The 18,812-nt window shown below is 37.3% G+C and overlaps 1 protein-coding gene across 1 annotated transcript in view; it reads right to left on the bottom strand.

Annotated features, from left to right (window-relative positions):
- The window catches only part of LOC128647600 (vomeronasal type-2 receptor 26-like), a 333,654-nt gene that overhangs the window by 288,455 nt on the left and 26,387 nt on the right, over nt 1–18,812 (bottom strand). Inside the window, exons 2-4 of the mRNA XM_053700356.1 lie at nt 7,693–7,794; nt 2,850–3,314; nt 2,509–2,704 (exon numbers count right to left, since the gene is read on the bottom strand). Of these exons, the coding sequence (XP_053556331.1) occupies nt 2,509–2,704; nt 2,850–3,314; nt 7,693–7,794 (763 nt within the window). The remainder of the gene's footprint in view (nt 1–2,508; nt 2,705–2,849; nt 3,315–7,692; nt 7,795–18,812) is intronic.

Genomic DNA, 18,812 nt, shown 5'->3' with positions numbered 1-18,812 from the left:
ATTCCACACAGCCATTGGCTGCACACTCTAGTGAACTGTCCCTCTAGCGAACTGTCCCTTTAGTGAACTGTCCCTCTAGCGAACTGTCCCTCTAGTGAACTGTCCCTCTAGCGAACTGTCCCTCTAGTGAACTGTCCCTCTAGTGAACTGTCCCTCTAGTGAACTGTCCCTCTAGCGAACTGTCCCTCTAGTGAACTGTCCCTCTAGCGAACTGTCCCTCTAGCGAACTGTCCCTCTAGCAAACTGTCCCTTTAGTGAACTGTCCCTCTAGTGAACTGTCCCTCTAGCGAACTGTCCCTCTAGCGAACTGTCCCTCTAGCAAGCTGACCCTCTAGTGAACTGTCTCTCTAGCGAACTATCCCTCTAGTGAACTGTCCCTCTAGCGAACTGTCCCTCTAGCAAGCTGACCCTCTAGTGAACTGTCTCTCTAGTGAACTGTCCCTCTAGCGAACTGTCCATCTAGTAAACTGTCCCTCTAGCAAACTGAGCCTCTAGTGAACTGACCCTCTAGTGAACTGTCCCTCTAGTGAACTGTCCCTTTAGTGAACTGTCCCTCTAGTGAACTGACCCTCTAGCGAATTGTCCCTCTAGCGAACTGACCCTCTAGTGAACTGTCCCTCTAGTGAACTGACCCTCTAGCGAACTGTCCCTCTAGCAAGCTGACCCTCTAGTGAACTGACCCTCTAGTGAACTGTCCCTCTAGCGAACTGACCCTCTAGTGAACTGTCCCTCTAGTGAACTGACCCTCTAGTGAACTGTCCCTCTAGCGAACTGACCCTCTAGTAAACTGTCCCTCTAGTGAACTGACCCTCTAGCGAATTGTCCCTCTAGCGAATTGTCCCTCTAGCGAACTGACCCTCTAGTGAACTGTCCCTCTAGTGAACTGACCCTCTAGCGAACTGTCCCTCTAGCAAGCTGACCCTCTAGTGAACTGTCCCTCTAGTGAACTGTCCCTCTAGCGAACTGACCCTCTAGTGAACTGTCCCTCTAGTGAACTGACCCTCTAGTGAACTGTCCCTCTAGCGAACTGTCCCTCTAGTGAACTGTCCCTCTAGCGAACTGTCCCTCTAGCAAACTTTCCCTCTAGCAAACTTTCCCTCTAGCAAACTGTCCCTCTAGTGAACTGTCCCTCTAGTGAAGTGTCCCTCTAGTGAACTGTCCCTCTAGTGAACTGTCCCTCTAGTGAACTGTCCCTCTAGTGAAGTGTCCCTCTAGTGAACTGTCCCTCTAGTGAACTGTCCCTCTAGTGAACTGTCCCTCTAGTGAAGTGTCCCTCTAGCGAACTGTCCCTAATTGGACACAGCAGAGAATGTAACTTATAGGGACGCTAAACACAAGTTTTTGCTTTCATGATTCAGAAAGAGCAGCAATTTTAAGCAACTTTATAATTTACTCCTATAGGCAATTTTTCTTCATTCTCTTGCAGGAATGTAAAGTTTAGGAGCCGTCTTATTTTAGGTTTAGCACCCTGGATAGCACTTGCTTATTGGTCGCTAGATTTTGCCACCAATAATCAAGCGTAACCCATGTCCTGAACCAATAATGGGCTGGCTCCTAAGCTTTATATTCCTGCTTTTTAAATAAAGATAACAAGAGAACTAAGACAAATTGATAATAGGTGTAAATTATAAAGTTGTTTAGAATTGGTGCTCTATGTGCTCTATCATGCTTATTAAAGAGAAACATGAGTAGCCCTTTAAGTTACAACATGACAGCTCTCTCTGTAGTTTTATAGACACTAAAATGTTACCCTTATTTTGTCAATAGTTAAACAGCTAATGCTGTAAAAATCTACGTTTTATTCTCTGGCTAATCTTGTCATTGAGGGTCTAATTCTATCTAGCAGTTATGCAGGGTTTAAAGTCCCTTTAGGAGAACATGAATTATTTGACAACGTAGAATATTATTGGGATAGTAGAAAACTCAGATTTATAACTAATTTGTCACAAAACTTCGTTTAGGCTTTTATTATTATTATTATTATTATTATTATTATTATTATATTTCAGTTTCCTTGGAGAGCAGTCGCACTATTTCACAACAAGTTTCTGTAATTTAAACCATATGTACATTTTACTCTGTATGACGCTTGATTAATTAATCTTTTATTTTATTCTTATCCAAGCATGGGAATTTTAGTTAAGTAATTTATATTTATATTTTATTGTATTTTTCCCTTTCCCCTTTTATGTTATTTCCCTGATTATTGATCATATATATGAGGCAGCCTTTTTTCTTTTGCTTAAAAAAAATTCAATAAGCCTTTCTTTTCTATTTCACTATGAAAATGAACAGCACCTGGTGCAGCACTAAAATGATTTAAGGGCAATAGAGTCAGAATATAAAATTCCCAGTAATATATTTAAGGAGGCATATTATAGATCTATCATTTATTTTGCCTGCATTTCTCTGTAAACTATAAAACCACTGAGTAAAGAGTTTGTACAGCACAAATGTCATGTTACCTGCAATATAGTAACATTGTTTTATTATAGGTTTGGTACTCACAACAAACAGCGAACCTCAGGAATATTATGGTATTTCTCTTCTATTTTTTCCACATAATAGTTGACAGTGAACACTCCCCCGATAATGATGTCCCCGTCCTGCATGTACTTGTATTCAGACCATGGATTCCTAAGGCTGAGCTGGCAGCTAGACCCTGTGCTTGTATCTCGGCCACTGCATGGTGCTGCCAACAAGACTAACATATACAATAGCATTTTAATAAAATACATTAAACTTCTGTACTGAAAGCACTGGAAAAATAACATCATTGTATGGTTTATTTCTATCAGCACAGGCTGGGTAAGCCCAATCGGTATCAGCAGAGCCTGTATCAACCTAACAGGTATCAACATAGCCTGTGTCTGCCCAGATGGTATCAGCAGAGCCTGTATTAGCCCGGATGGTATCAGCAGAGCCTGTATCAGCCCAAATGGTATCAGCAGAGCCTGTATCAGCCCAGATGGTATCAGCAGAGCCTGTATCAGCCCAGATGGTATCAGCAGAGCCTGTATCAGCCCAAATGGTATCAGCAGAGCCTGTATCAGCCCAAATGGTATCAGCAGAGCCTGTATCAGCCCAGATGGTATCAGCAGAGCCTGTATCAGCCCAGATGGTATCAGCAGAGCCTGTATCAGCCCAGATGGTATCAGCAGAGCCTGTATCAGCCCAGATGGTATCAGCAGAGCCTGTATCAGCCTGGATGGTATCAGCAGAGCCTGTATCAGCCCAGATGGTATCAGCAGAGCCTGTATCAGCCTGGATGGTATCAGCAGAGCCTGTATCAGCCCAGGTGGTATCAGTATAGTCTGCAGCACCATAACATGAGCTTAAGCTTTGTAAAGTGTCTTTATACAAATAAATCTAAAGATCTGCTCTAATTTATACCCTATCTCTCTCTGTAGAAAATTGTGCTTTATTTTTGTTGACTCTGATCATCCAATTATTCCTAAAATACGCAACATCTCTTTTTGGCTAAATCCTACACCACTAAACATAATATAATAACAGAGCAGAACTATTATATCCTCATCCCTGTGCAGAAGCTGATTTTAGCTATTTTTCTTTGTCTGCTTCATTTAACTTCAGTGCGTTATTTGCACAAATCCTTTTATTTTCCAACACAGTATAAAGATGTTATATTATTATTATTATTATTATTATTATTATTATTATTAATATTATTATTATTATTATTATTTATATTATTATTATTATTATTATTATTATTATTATTATTAATATTATTATTATTATTATTATTATTATTTATATTATTATTATTATTATTATTATTAATATTATTATTATTATTATTATTATTATTATTATTATTTATATTATTATTATTATTATTATTATTATTATTATTATTAATATTATTATTATTATTATTAATATTATTATTATTATTATTATTATTATTATTATTAATATTATTATATTATTATTATTATTATTATATTATTATTATTATTATTATTATTATTATATTATTATTATTATTATTATTAATATTATTATTATTATTAATATTATTATTATTATTATTATTATTATTAATATTATTATTATTATTATTATTATTATTATTATTATTTATATTATTATTATTATTATTATTATTATTATTATTATTAATATTATTATTATTATTATTAATATTATTATTATTATTTATATTATTATTATTATTATTATTATTATTATTATTATTATTATTATTATATAATATTTGCAGTTTAAATAATATTTATAATATATTGCAAATATTATTGCCCAGAATGCAAGAAATTGATTTTTTTAAGGCAATTGTAGTTTGTCAATATTATATTTGTTTCTGCAATAAAAAAATAGTTCCATATGCAGAATCTTTTCATTTATCCAAAACACCTAAACATAAAAAGGCTGAAGGCATCACAGGACTGTAATCCCTTAAGGATTAGCTTGTGCTAATTCAAAGTTTGAGCAGATTTTTTTATTTCCTACCTGGTGTTTAAGTGTTTAATAGGACTAGATATGTGTACATGTTGATGGGCAAACTGATTACTCAGCTGGACCTCTGTAAGTAACAGATTTGCATTCATTTGAAAGCATAGGTTCTTGCACTGGCGTCTAGTGTTTGGAATACAAGATGACTATAGTCAGTTTTGTTACCAACTAATATACACAGAAGGCAAAACACTTAACCATAAACAAATAACAGCTCTGTAGCTTTCTTCTAAGGAGAGTTCCCACCTAACAAAATTCTCCTTTAGGCCAATTGTGCTTTAGAAAAAGGAAAGAACACAGGCGTCAATATGGCCTAGTAACGTCTGTAAAATGCAGAAAGGTACTCACAAAGGAGAAGCACCCAAGCACTCGTGGTCAGCAGGCAAGGTGTGTGTACCTGTCAGTGATAAAACATAGCTACCATAGCCTAGTACAGTGGAGACAAGCTGATGATTGCACTTACAAGATGCAGTGCACCTCCAGGTACAATAAAGGCAAGCTGGGGGCTCTCAGTCGCCCAGCAGTCTGTGCTCATGTGTTTGGCATGATAGATGTACGGTCCCCAAAAAGTCCCAGAAGACAGCAAGTGTATCATAAAAACATATATTTTATTTAAAAACAAAGCAACGCGTTTCTCAGCCCTTCAAAGGCTGTTTCCACAGGATATAAAATCATGATGTGATTACAGGTGATTGTATAGCCTGAGGAAACAGCCTTTGAAAGGGTGAGAAACATGTTGCTTTGTTTTTAAATAAAATATATGTTTTTATGGTACACTTTCTGTCTTCTGGGACTTTTTTGTGACCTTACATCGCTTGGTGTTGAGAGGATCCTGCCAAATGCCTGAACACAGTCTGCTGGGCGACTGAGAGGCCCCAGCTTGCCTTTATTGCACCTGGAGGTGCGCTTCATCTTGTAAGTGCAATCATCACTTGTGATTATTCAGCTTGTCTCCACTGTACTAGGCTATGGTAGCTATGTTTTATCACTGACAGGTACACACACCTTGCCTGCTGACCATTCGATCAAGTGCTTGAATGCTGGCACACAGTGAGCTGGGCCACTGCTATTGATCCAGTCTGCCCCAATTGCACCACTGGGTGCTTCTCCTTTATGAGTAACTTTCTGCATCATACTGAGTTATCTATTTTTACAGACGTTACTAGGCCATATTGGCACCTCTCTATTCTTTCCTTTTTCAGATCCCCTATCTCCAGGGACTGACCATCCCTCCGACAGAGTGCCGCCATCTTGCTTTTCTATAAGGACTTTCTATTATATTTTGCCCTCTGTGAATCTATTTATGTATTGTTTATTTTGCATAATTGTGGTTATCTTTTGGTGGTATTATTTATCTTTTGTAGCATGTACTGTCCATTTTGGTTACAGGATTTTTAGTAGGGAAGCGCCCCCTATGGGATTTCTCTTGGTTATATATCCCATATTATACATTCGTGCTTTACACAGAGGTATATCAGTCTGGTCCTGCCTAACAAGGTCCTCAACTAACCCATGGGTTGTAGAAGGCATTTAACTAGGTTTAGCAAACAGGTTTGTAACTAGTGTTAAGTTGTCATGGATTTTAACAGTCTGAGCAAAGCATAAGGTCCCTCTTAAAATCTGTGACCAATCTAAGGTGGATTAGCATTGAGATCTCCTACAGTTAGTTAAAAGGAAAGGTCTGTTTTTAATTACAAAATTTTTTAGTTGGGTTGTTGGCTCATGGACTCAATTCCTACCATTATTAACTTATTAACTTATTAATTATGTTATTTGATTAAAAATGTTCCAGTTATCATGTGTATGTCTAGTTACTTAATTTAACAAAGACTGGGTTTTCATTCCTAAATACTGTGAGAAGTGTAGATCCTTAGCAGTCTAAATATGACTTTTCAATCAAAATACTTAATGTTCTTTATTTTCTCTGTTTGGTCCTACACCCATTACCCGCTTTTAATTTATAATTTTGTTCTTGTTCTTTTTATTTATTTAATCTAATAATCGTTCATCTACCCTGTTCCCTTTATCTTCCACGCCTGGTTACCTTATTTTCCTTCCCTCCCATTTCCTTTCTATTCATTGTATTTAGTTATTAAAAATAAAAAAAAGTAGAAATAGTGATAGGTTAGTTTAACTTAGTGTTATGGCTAGTGACAGGAACTGGTAATATAAAGGCTTATGGTATATTTAGGAAAGGACTTAGAGTAGGTAGGGTATGGTAGGGTCATCCAACGGGAGTGATGTTAGAGATGGCTCAGCAAGGGAAAATGGATAGGCTAGAGAAGAGGGGAGGACAATGGAAGGGCAAGCGATGGCTTTTGTATTACTTTTTAATAGAGAAATATGAAGTGGAAAATCAGCTTATCCCTCACATGAATAAACATCTAAAAAATGGAAAGGGGGGAGTCTATACCTAAAGCAGGTGGAGAGGAAGAGTGAAGTATGAGACTGCAGAGATATAATATGGATGAAGTTTATGCCCCAGATCACAAAATGAATAATATGAACCGTCTAGCCTTTATTTACAAGTGGAGGGCATGTGTCATGTGTCCCCAAACTTTAATCTTCAAATTGATTTTCCCTTCAATACACTTTTTTGCCCCATGTCCTATTTAAAGCCACTTCTAATTATGCATCTGTACATGAATGCTTCACTCACAGAAAGAGGTGCACTTATCCCTTAGTATATTCAGTAACATTTCCTTGTATTAATAAAAGTGTGAAAATGTAAAAAGCGCCAAAAACGAGAGGCTAGGGGGATAAAATTGAAATAGGTTCATTAACAAATACGAAGCCTTAATGGGTATACTTAATTAAAACACCAGGGATGACAATTAACAAAAATATGGATCCATGTAAAATGATATAAAATACAATGTAAAAACAATGAAAGCAATAAGGCAATAAGTTGAACCAATATAATATTCCCAAGGGATAATAGCCTGCATTAGGTCTGCAATTGTATGGACTATAGTCTTTAAGTATATCGGTGTATACAGTCCAAATCCTCAATAAAAAATGGTATGAAACAAGTCAAATGGTATCCAAATGTGAAAAATAGGAAACCAAAAAGTGAAAAAATAAGAAATAAAATAGAAAAAATGTTTTTGTGGGAATCAAGTCTCAAAATGTCTCTGGTGAATGTGAAAAAGATAAAATAAAAATGTGAAAAACCTGTATTTTTAGTGGTTGTACCCAATGTGTGAGCTATATCCAAAAAGCAATCTCTCTCTGGGTGTGAGTGGAGATTCTCCTCGACTTCCTGAAATGAAGGATCTTGATGTCTCCAAAGATAACCTGTGAATAAAATAAAAGAATAGTGCAAAAGAGCTAAGACACTAATTAAGGTGTTGTTCTTAGGCTTTCCAGTAACTGTCAATGCGTTTCGGCCCCAAATAGTGGGACTTTTTCAAGACTTGAGTCCATACAGTTATCTCTGAAAGGATCTAGACCTATTGCAGGCTATTATCCCACAGGAATATTATATTGGTGCAACTTATTACCTTATTGCTTTCAATGTTTTTACATTGTTTTTATATTGTATTTTATATCGTTTTACATGGATCCATGTTTTTGTTGATTGTCATACCTTGTGTTTTAATTAAGTATACCCATTAAGGTTCATATTTCTTAATAAACTTATTTTAATTTTACCCCCCTGGCCTCTCGTTTTAGGCGCTCTTTATATTTTCACACTTTTATTAAATTATTTCTCCAGGGTGGCTAGGCACCCTTCAGTAAAGAGCTTATAGGGACCCACTCTTTCACACCCTGTAACATTCCTTTTCCCTGCCATACGGTATGATACTGTGATCAAAATAGAGATATTGATGTTTTTACAGAAAAAATAGGATTTTCAAGTATTTTACAAAATAAATTATATAAATGTATAAGCTTTACATGGACGTCAAAGGCTAGTAGATATTATACATATTGAAAGAACAGCTAAAATCCTTAAAACAATGATGGAGCAAGGAAGAACTCCAGATAGAATTCCTGCCTAGATAATATTGCCAACTTCTTAAAGGAGCCACACTTCCTCCATGTTATCTTCCTCCTCCTCCCTGAGCAAATACTCCACAAATATAACCATTTTGCAGCCTTTTTCATTGCTCTAAATACAGATAATATATGTGATATCAATGATATTGGGTGGTGCATACTATGTATCTTTTTGTTATCAATATTAACTTCACCATATATCTGCTGCTTCTATAAAACAGGCATAAGTATGTGACAGTCTTAACCAATAAGCTTAATAATAAGAAAGTGAGCAAAGTCTTTTGGTGACCATGTACTTTATGAGTCACAAATATGTATACAAAACCATAATGTAACATGTCTATGTTTTAGATATCTCCAGGGTCACCACTAGAAATTTTGGGGCCCCTGACTTAACCATTGATCGGGCCCCCCCCCCCTCCTTTGACATGTGCAATTTTTGACCAAGTGACTAAAACATATATGCACTTTATTCTTGAGTGTCTATTTAAACTGGGAAATGTTGTAAAGGTAGTAATATACACACACACAGACAAGCGGATAGAACAAGCGGATGTAAAGGGAAATTTAAAGAATGGCATTAAGCAATTTATAAGGAAATGGGCTAATTACCTTAACAATCTCCCCTAAATCCTTTTGAAAGAAAGGGTGTTGTACCCATTGTGCTAATGGAAAATTTACATGGAAGGTGGCTGCGTGTCACCATATGCAGGGCCGCCACTAGAAATTTTGAAACACAAACACTCACACATAAGGATTCACATATAGATACTCTAGCAAACACGCAAAGAAACACACTCAGACACAGACACCCAAACAGACACTCAGCACTTGTTTACATTGACCTGACAAGTAATGAGGAAAACTAAAGTTTTGTAAAAAAAGGAAATTTAGAAAGTTTAGAGAGTTCTGATTATCTTTTTGTAAAGGAAGATGCCAACTAAATGATGACAACAGCATGCAGTGGCTGAAAGGATGGGCCCTGAACTGCCTAAACAATAATTTAAAGGTTAAATGGTGGATCGGTGACTTCCAGAAAGGTCTCGTTAGTCTCAAAGTCTGTAGAAAAATGTGAATAATCAGTAGTAAGGTCAAAATGTCCTAAAAAGGAACAGACAATGGACACGCACACATACAAACTCAAACTTGCACATACACCCAATGAAACACCGACAGAGACAGCGTCAGAAAACACACAAAGACATACACACACACACACACACAGAGACACCAACAGAAAACACACAGACATACACACACAGAGAGACAACCGCATAAAACACAGAAACACATACATACACTCACCCTCACTGAGACTTCCACAGAAATCACACAAAGACATGCACACACCCTCAAAGAGACACCCACAGAAAACAGAGCAATTTTAGTCTGAGAGTATAACAGTTTATGCAGATGTAAAAATCTTAGATAAAATGCCTCCTTGCATCTGGAAAGTCCTTGCATAAAGGGGCAGTAAACTGGAATGTAATATATATATATATATATATATATATATATATATATATATATGTGCCAAAAGGGCACCTACCATTTGTATATTGAGGAGGAAACATTTCTGCGTGGTTTTAAATATAGAATTTCTTTTTATGGACCCCTGGCCCCACCATACAACTACTACCACACTGAAGTTACAGTCCGAAATTGCACAAAGAAATAAAAAAACATTTGCTAACCAAGTCCTACATCCTCTGCAAATGAAAGTGATCTGCCGTCTGACACTGTACAAAAAAAGTGCCAAGTCTGTTTCACACTGTGCATAGTGGTTTAGTGCCTCATGGGGCCCCCCTGACACATTGGGCACTGACATGAGTCATCCCTGTCACCCCCTGATGGCGGCCCTGGATATCTCTCTGAGTATAGATGTATATAAGGTTAATTTTCAATGATGTCATATGTACATATACATACATAAAACACTCACAGGGATTGCATATCAAAAATAAAACATTCTTTATTGTTTAGAAAGTATAAAAAAGCATAGTCAATGTTTCGGCTCTAAGCAGAGCCTTTGTCAAGTGTGTTTCCACCTAAAAACTCCAACCTTTAGTGATTGTTTATTGCCTTATTTACACACTTATGGTATTGAGCTTAGTCTCAGTAATCTAAGAAAAGCAGACATGCTACATATCGATAACAGTTTTTAATATCTAGAAAAGAGAGAAGTTAAAAATGCCTCTTTAATATTAAATGATGTACGATTCCATGCCGGCTCGGTATGTGACATTATTAAAATGGGGGTGGTTGTCATAACAATGAGCCCCTGATGTTTATACTAAGGGGACAATTTATCAAGGGCTGAATGGCCCCTGATGCCCCTGTTTCTGCACGTGCCTTCAGGCTTGCCAGAAACAGCAGTTAAGAAGCAGCAGCCTTAAGGCCACTGCTCATTAACTCATCTGCAGATTCTGAGGACAGCAATCAACCCGATCAGATATGATATGGTTGATTGACACCGCCTGCTAGCGGCAGACTGGCTGCAAATCTGCAGGGAGCGACATTTCTCAAACAGTTCACCAGAACTGCTTGTGCAATGTTAAATGCAGACAGCATAGGCTGTCGGCATTTAGTGATGTCTGTCAGACATGATCTTCTCGCCGATCATGTCGGACAGACATTTGATAAATCGGCCCCAATATCTCTAATACCACACTTATTATAGCTAGTCTTGTTTCTGCAAACTTTTATAAAGGGTCTGTGTCTGTCTTCATAAAACATTCTGTTAAAAGATCCAAACATATTCCCAGCTCAGGCATGTGAGTCAAGTGCACAAACTGGATATGTATCTATGGTTACTCATGGGACAATAAAAATAAAACGACCATACTAGGCTACTACCGGTTAAAATTTTTAATAACCCTGCGTAACTATGGAGATAGTACACTGAACAGTTAACTCACAATGCGCTTATAATGCACGTAGATATTTCACAGTTAAACATCATCAAAACTTTATAGTTTTATCTATAATACAAAAGATATGTTGTAGATAATATAACATGTTAAGCACTTATGGCCAGATTACGAGTTTTGTGGTAACAGGGGTGCGGTCCTAACTTGCACTTTATATTCACCGCTCACTTTCCTACAGCGCTGGTATTACAGGTTTTTATAAACCCGGCGTTAACAGGCAAAAAGTGAGCGTAGAGCAAAATTGTGCTTCATACCTCACTCCAATACCAGTGCTGCTTAAGTCAGCGGTGAGCTGGTTATACATGCTCGTGCACAATTTCCCCTCAGACATCAATGGGGAGAGTCGGCTGAAAAAAAGTCTAACACCTCAAAAAAGTAGCGTACAGCTGAGTAACGCAGCCCCATTGATTCCTATGGGGAAACACATTTTATGTTTACACCTAACACCCTAACATGAATCCCGAGTTCAAACACCCCTAATCTTACACTTATTAACCCCTAATCTGCCGCCCTGACATCGCCAACACCTACATTATACTTATTAACCCCTAATCTGCTGCCCCCAACATTGCCGACACCTACATTATATTTATTAACCCCTAATCTTCCTCCCCCAATGTCACTGCAACCTACCTACATTTATTAACCCCTAATCTGCCACCCACAACATTGCCGCCACTTTTCTAAATGTATTAACCCCTAAACCTAAGTCTAACACTAACCCCCCCTAACTTAAATATAATTTAAATAAATCTAAATAAAATTCCTATCATTAACTAAATTATTCCTATTTAAAACTAAATACATACCTATAAAATAAACCCTAAGCTAGCTACAATATAACTAATAGTTACATTGTATCTAGCTTAGGGTTTATTTTTATTTTACAGGCAAGATTGTATTTATTTTAACTAGGTAGAATAGTTACTTAAAAGTTATTAACTATTTATTAACTACCTAGCTAAAATAAATACAAATTTACCTGTAAAATAAAACCTAACCTAAGTTACACTAACACCTAACCTTACACTACAATAAAATAAATTCCCTAAATTAAATACAATTACCTAATTTGAATAAAATTAGCTAAATTACAAAAAAAACAAACACTAAATTACAGAAAATAAAAAACAAATTACAAGATCTTTAAACTAATTACAGCTAATCTAATAGCCCACCCAAAATAAAAAAAAAACTAGCCTAAACTAAACTACCAGTAGCCCGTAAAATGTTTTTTACAGGTAAGAGAGCTGATTTCTTGGGAAATTATTTACAAACAGCTTGTGAAATTGTTGCACAAATGGTTGCAAATGCTTCTCTGGGGTCCCCTTTGTTCAGAAATAGCAGACATTTATGGCTTTGGCATTACTTTTTGGTAATTAGATGGCCGCTAAATGCGGCTGCGCACCACACGTGTATTATGTCCAGCAGTGAAGGGGTTAATTAGGGAGCTTGTAGGGAGCTTGTAGGGAGCTTGTAGGGCTAAATTTAGCTTTAGTGTAGTGTAGTAGTCAACCCAAAGTATTGATCTAGGCCCATTTTGGTATATTTCATGCCACCATTTCACCGCCAAATTCGAACAAATAAAAAAAAAAAAGTTAACTTTTTCACTAACTTTGGGTTTCTCACTGAAATAATTTACAAACAGCTTGTGCAATTATGGCATACACAGTTGTAAATGCTTCTCTGGGATCCCCTTTGTTCAGAAATAGAAGACATATATGGCTTTGGCGTTGTTTTTTGGTAATTAATAGGCAGCTAAATGCTGCTGCGCACCACACTTGTATTATGCCCAGCAGTGACAAGGTTAATTAGGTAGCTTGTAGGGAGCCTGAAGGGTTAATTTTATCTTTAGTGTAGAGATCAGCCTCCCACCGGACACATCCCATCCCCTGATCACTCTCAAACAGCTCCCTTCCCTCCCCCACCCCACAATTGTCCCCGCCATCTTAAGTACTGGCAGAAAGTCTGCCAGTACTAAAATAAAAGGCTTTTTTTAAAATAAATAAATAAATAAATAAATATATACCTACTATGCAAACAAATGTGGCTTTTTTAAAATAAAACCTACTTTTTCTGTAGTGTAGCTGCCCCTTCTCCATACCCTAACCCCCCACACCTCCCAGATCCCTTTGAAAAAAGTATTCCCCCCTCCTCTGCCACCTATCACCCTCTCCCAGCACTCTCTCCCACTGCTTCAGTTTTTTTTTAACTGGCCAGATTGCATGCGCGTGCACGCACGCACTCACACCTCATCCCCCGCGCGCTCACACATGCACCTGACAAAAGTTCACCAGCAATGGGCCGCCCACCCGCCAACGATCAGCACCATCGCTGGCTGATGCAGAGAGGGCCACAGAGTTGCCCTCTCTGAATCGGTGTGTAAAAAAGGATATCACAGTGATGCCTTAATATTGAGGCATCACTGCAATACTTCCAGCGCTCATTTTCACCAGGAACGTCCATTGTCATTAACTGACAGTTTTTGCAGTACGTACCTGGTGCATCCTCTGTCATTAAGGGGTTAAGTATGAATATTGCATAAATATGATTTTGCATGTTTTCAACTACTTGATTGTAAAGGGCTCCAATGCACATATATATATATATATATATATATATATATAATCATAGATAAGGAGTACTCCAGTGTTTCTCTCACGGCTGTGTCTTTGCAAGAGTCGGCGTGTGACGTCACCACCCGATCTCTTACCGCGATATGTCAATCACACCTTTCTCCTCTATTAGCTGTCAAAAGGTTCACAACAAAGTTCAAGCATTCGGCGCCGAATGCTTGAACTTTGTTGTGAACCTTTTGACCGCTAATAGAGGAGAAAGGTGTGATTGACATATCGCGGTAAGAGATCGGGTGGTGACGTCACACGCCGACTCTTGCAAAGACACAGCCGTGAGAGAAACACCGGAGTACTCCTTATCTATGATTATATGCTCAATCAATTGGAAATTTTGTGAGTAGTTTTTATTTGCGTGTAAATAAAAATTGTTGTTGGATCTCACACTATTGCAGTTCCCTTTTCTTCTTGCGCTCCAGATTTTTTCTGCCTTGGATTATTCTACTCGGCTGCAGGACAAACAGCCAACCCCCTGTGAGCAGCAGTTTTAAAGGTGACTGATCTACAGTGTGCAACGCTGGAGGATACCTGTTATACTTGAAAAAGCTATAGCCCATGGACACTAAAGACATTTATCAGTAAGAACATTGGTTATTCAATCTGTTCATAAGTGTGCACTAATATTGACAACATATTGATCCCTTTTATTATTCATATTCTAGTTTGAAATAAGCGCTTCTAGTTTAATATATCTAATATATATATATATATATATATATATATATATATATATATATATATATGTATGTATATGTATTTATGTGTATTTATGTCTATATATATATGTATGTATATGTATTTATGTGTATTTATGTCTATATATATATATATACAGTACATCTCAATTAATGTGTTTATTTGAGTATATATCTTTGTAAATACATAAATACACACATATTATTACATAAATACATATGTACACATAACTACACATATATATATATATATATATATATATATATATATATATGTATATACTGTATATCCTATAATATAAAAGGCCAAGTGTGTTTGTCCGAAGCTGTCATGCGCAGTAGAGACAGCATGAGGACAAACACACCTGGCCTTAGAGTCCATACCTGATCCGGTGCAGGCAGAAGTGGGTGGGGCCGGGCGTGAAGATGGCGGGGCCAGGCGTGAAGGGAACGGGATGGGCGTGATGGGGGACCGGGCGTGACGGGGCGGGCCGGGCACGGTCGCGCAAGTGAGATAGAGGGGAGAGAGATAGAAAGAGGGGGAGAGAACAAAAGAGATGGGAAGAGAGATAAAGATAGGATAAGAGAGAGCAAAAGAGCAAGAGATGTGGGGAGAGAAAATAAGAGGGGGAAAGAGAGAGAGCAAAGAAAAGAGGGAGAGAGAGTAAAAGAAGAGAGGAGTAGAGAGAGAGAGATAGAGAGAGAGAGGGGGGGAGAGAGGGGAAGAGAGAGAGAGAAGGGGAGAAAGAGGGGGCGAGAGAGAGAGAAACCAAAACCAAAGTGAGCGATGAGGGGTATATCAAAAAACAAAGTTGAACTTTTTGGCCATAATTCCAAAAGATATGTTTGGCGCAAAAACAACACTGCATATCACCAAAAGAACACCATACCCACAGTGAAGCATGGTGGTGTCAGCATCATGCTTTGGGGCTGTTTTTCTTCAGCTGGAACTGGGGCCTTAGTCAAGGTAGAGGGAATAATGAACAGTTCCAAATACCAGACAATACTGGCACAAAACCTTCAGGCTTCTGCTAGAAAGCTGAACATGCTGAGGAACTTCATCTTTCAGCATGACAACGACCAAAAGCATACATCCAAATCAACAAAGGAATGGCTGCACCAGAAGAAGATTAAAGTTTTGGGATGGCCCAGCTAGAGCCCAGACCTGAATCCAATTCAAAATGGTGGGGTGATCTGAAGAGGGCTGTGCACAGGAGATGCCCTTGCATTCTGACAGATTTAGAGTGTTTTTTGCAAAGAAGAGTGGGCAAATCTTGCTAAGTCAAGATGTGCCATGCTGAAAAACCCATACCCAAAAAGACTGAGTGCTGTAATAAAATCAAAAGGTGCTTCCATAAAGTATTAGTTTAAGGGTGTGCACACTTATGCAACCGTATTATTTTAGTTTTTTATTTTTATTTCCCTTTACCTAAAAGATTTCAGTTTGTTTTCCAATCAAGTTGTACAGTTTATAGGTCACATTAAAGGTGGAAAAAGTTCTGAAATGATTTATCTTTGTCTCATTTTTTTACATCACAGAAACCTGACATTTTAACAGGGGTGTGTAGACTTTTTATATCCACTGTGTATATATATATATATATATATATATATATATATATATATATATATATATATATATACTGTATATACTTTTTTTAAACATGTATATAAATGTATCTCTATGTTAAAGCCATTTGCAGCCTTTTGTTAACCCCTGAAACCTCATATCTTTGAGCAATTATAACTTTTGCATGCAACATTTGTTTTATTAGACAGTGTTATTATAAGTGTAACTGAAGAGCCATGATATACCCCTCATCGCTCACTTGCAGCAGTAAGATCACCACTCTTAAAGGCATATTTATCAATGTGCGAGCGGACATGATGCGAAGTAGCGTATCATGTCCGCGGCACATCGATAAATGCCGACAGCATACGCTGTCTTGTGAACTGCTGGTGCAATGCCGCCCCTGCAGATTTGCGGTCAATCGGCTGCTAGCAAGGGGTGTCAATTAACACGATCGTATTTGATCGGGTTGATTTCTGTCCGCAGCCTCAGAGCAGGTGGACAAGCTATGGAGCAGCTCTGAAGGCTCGCCGGAAACAGAGGCATCAAGCTTGATAAATATGCCCCCCTGTCTAGTATTTTGTGTGCAGAAATAGTTTTTTGTTTTCTTGCTGTGAGGCCACATTACTGTACTGTATATGTATATATATAACATTTATCACCTATCATCCATCTATGGCTGTATGGCCTTAAGGGGCGTTTACTACTGCTATTACAACACGTCCATAAAAGTCACATTACTGTACTGTATATGTATATATATAACATTTATCACCTATCATCCATCTATGGTTGTATGGCCTTAAGGGGCGTTTACTACTGCTATTACAACACGTCCATAAAAGTCACATTACGGTACTGTATATGTATATATATAACATTTATCACCTATCATCCATCAATGGTTGTATGGCCTTAAGGGGCTTTTACTACTGCTATTACAACACATCCATAAAAGGCACATTACTGTACTGTATATATATATATATATATATATATATAACATTTATCACCTATCATCCATCTATGGCTGTATGGCCTTAAGGGGCGTTTACTACTGCTATTACAACACGTCCATAAAAGTCACATTACTGTACTGTATATGTATATATATAACATTTATCACCTATCATCCATCTATGGTTGTATGGCCTTAAGGGGCTTTTACTACTGCTATTACAACACGTCCATAAAAGGCACATTACTGTACTGTATATGTATATATATAACATTTATCACCTATCATCCATCTATGGTTGTATGGCCTTAAGGGGCGTTTACTACTGCTATTACAACACGTCCATAAAAGGCACATTACTGTACTGTATATGTATATATATATATATATATATATATATATATAACATTTATCACCTATCATCCATCTATGGTTGTATGGCCTTAAGGGGCGTTTACTACTGCTATTACAACACGTCCATAAAAGGCACATTACTGTACTGTATATGTATATATATATATAACATTTATCACCTATCATCCATCTATGGTTGTATGGCCTTAAGGGGCGTTTACTACTGCTATTACAACACGTCCATAAAAGGCACATTACTGTACTGTATATGTATATATATAACATTTATCACCTATCATCCATCTATGGTTGTATGGCCTTAAGGGGCTTTTACTACTGCTATTACAACACATCCATAAAAGGCACATTACTGTACTGTATATGTATATATATATATAACATGTATCACCTATCATCCATCTATGGTTGTATGGCCTTAAGGGGCGTTTACTACTGCTATTACAACACGTCCATAAAAGGCACATTACTGTACTGTATATGTATATATATATAACATTTATCAGCTATCATCCATCTATGGTTGTATGGCCTTAAGGGGCGTTTACTACTGCTATTACAACACGTCCATAAAAGGCACATTACTGTACTGTATATGTATATATATATAACATTTATCACCTATCATCCATCTATGGTTGTATGGCCTTAAGGGGCGTTTACTACTGCTATTACAACACGTCCATAAAAGGCACATTACTGTACTGTATATGTATATATATATAACATTTATCACCTATCATCCATCTATGGTTGTATGGCCTTAAGGGGCGTTTACTACTGCTATTACAACACGTCCATAAAAGGCACATTACTGTACTGTATATGTATATATATATAACATTTATCACCTATCATCCATCTATGGTTGTATGGCCTTAAGGGGCTTTTACTACTGCTATTACAACACATCCATAAAAGGCACATTACTGTACTGTATATGTATATATATAAAAAAGAGTGGTTTTCACAGCGCCTATCCTGTCTCCTACTAGCTCCCAGAAAACAAGACACCTAATATATCTTGGAAGAAATAACAGATAGTTGCGGGGTTCTGGGGAGCGCCTCAAAATGGGCAGAGGACAGATGCGTTGATATGGTATTCAACAAATTTATTATTCACAGACAGTTAGTGGTCTATTTGTGGTCTGTTAC

This window comes from Bombina bombina, chromosome 2 (genome assembly GCF_027579735.1).
Source record: "Bombina bombina isolate aBomBom1 chromosome 2, aBomBom1.pri, whole genome shotgun sequence".
In the NCBI taxonomy this organism is placed as follows: domain Eukaryota; kingdom Metazoa; phylum Chordata; class Amphibia; order Anura; family Bombinatoridae; genus Bombina; species Bombina bombina.
This window is presented reverse-complemented; position numbering and strand designations above follow the sequence as displayed.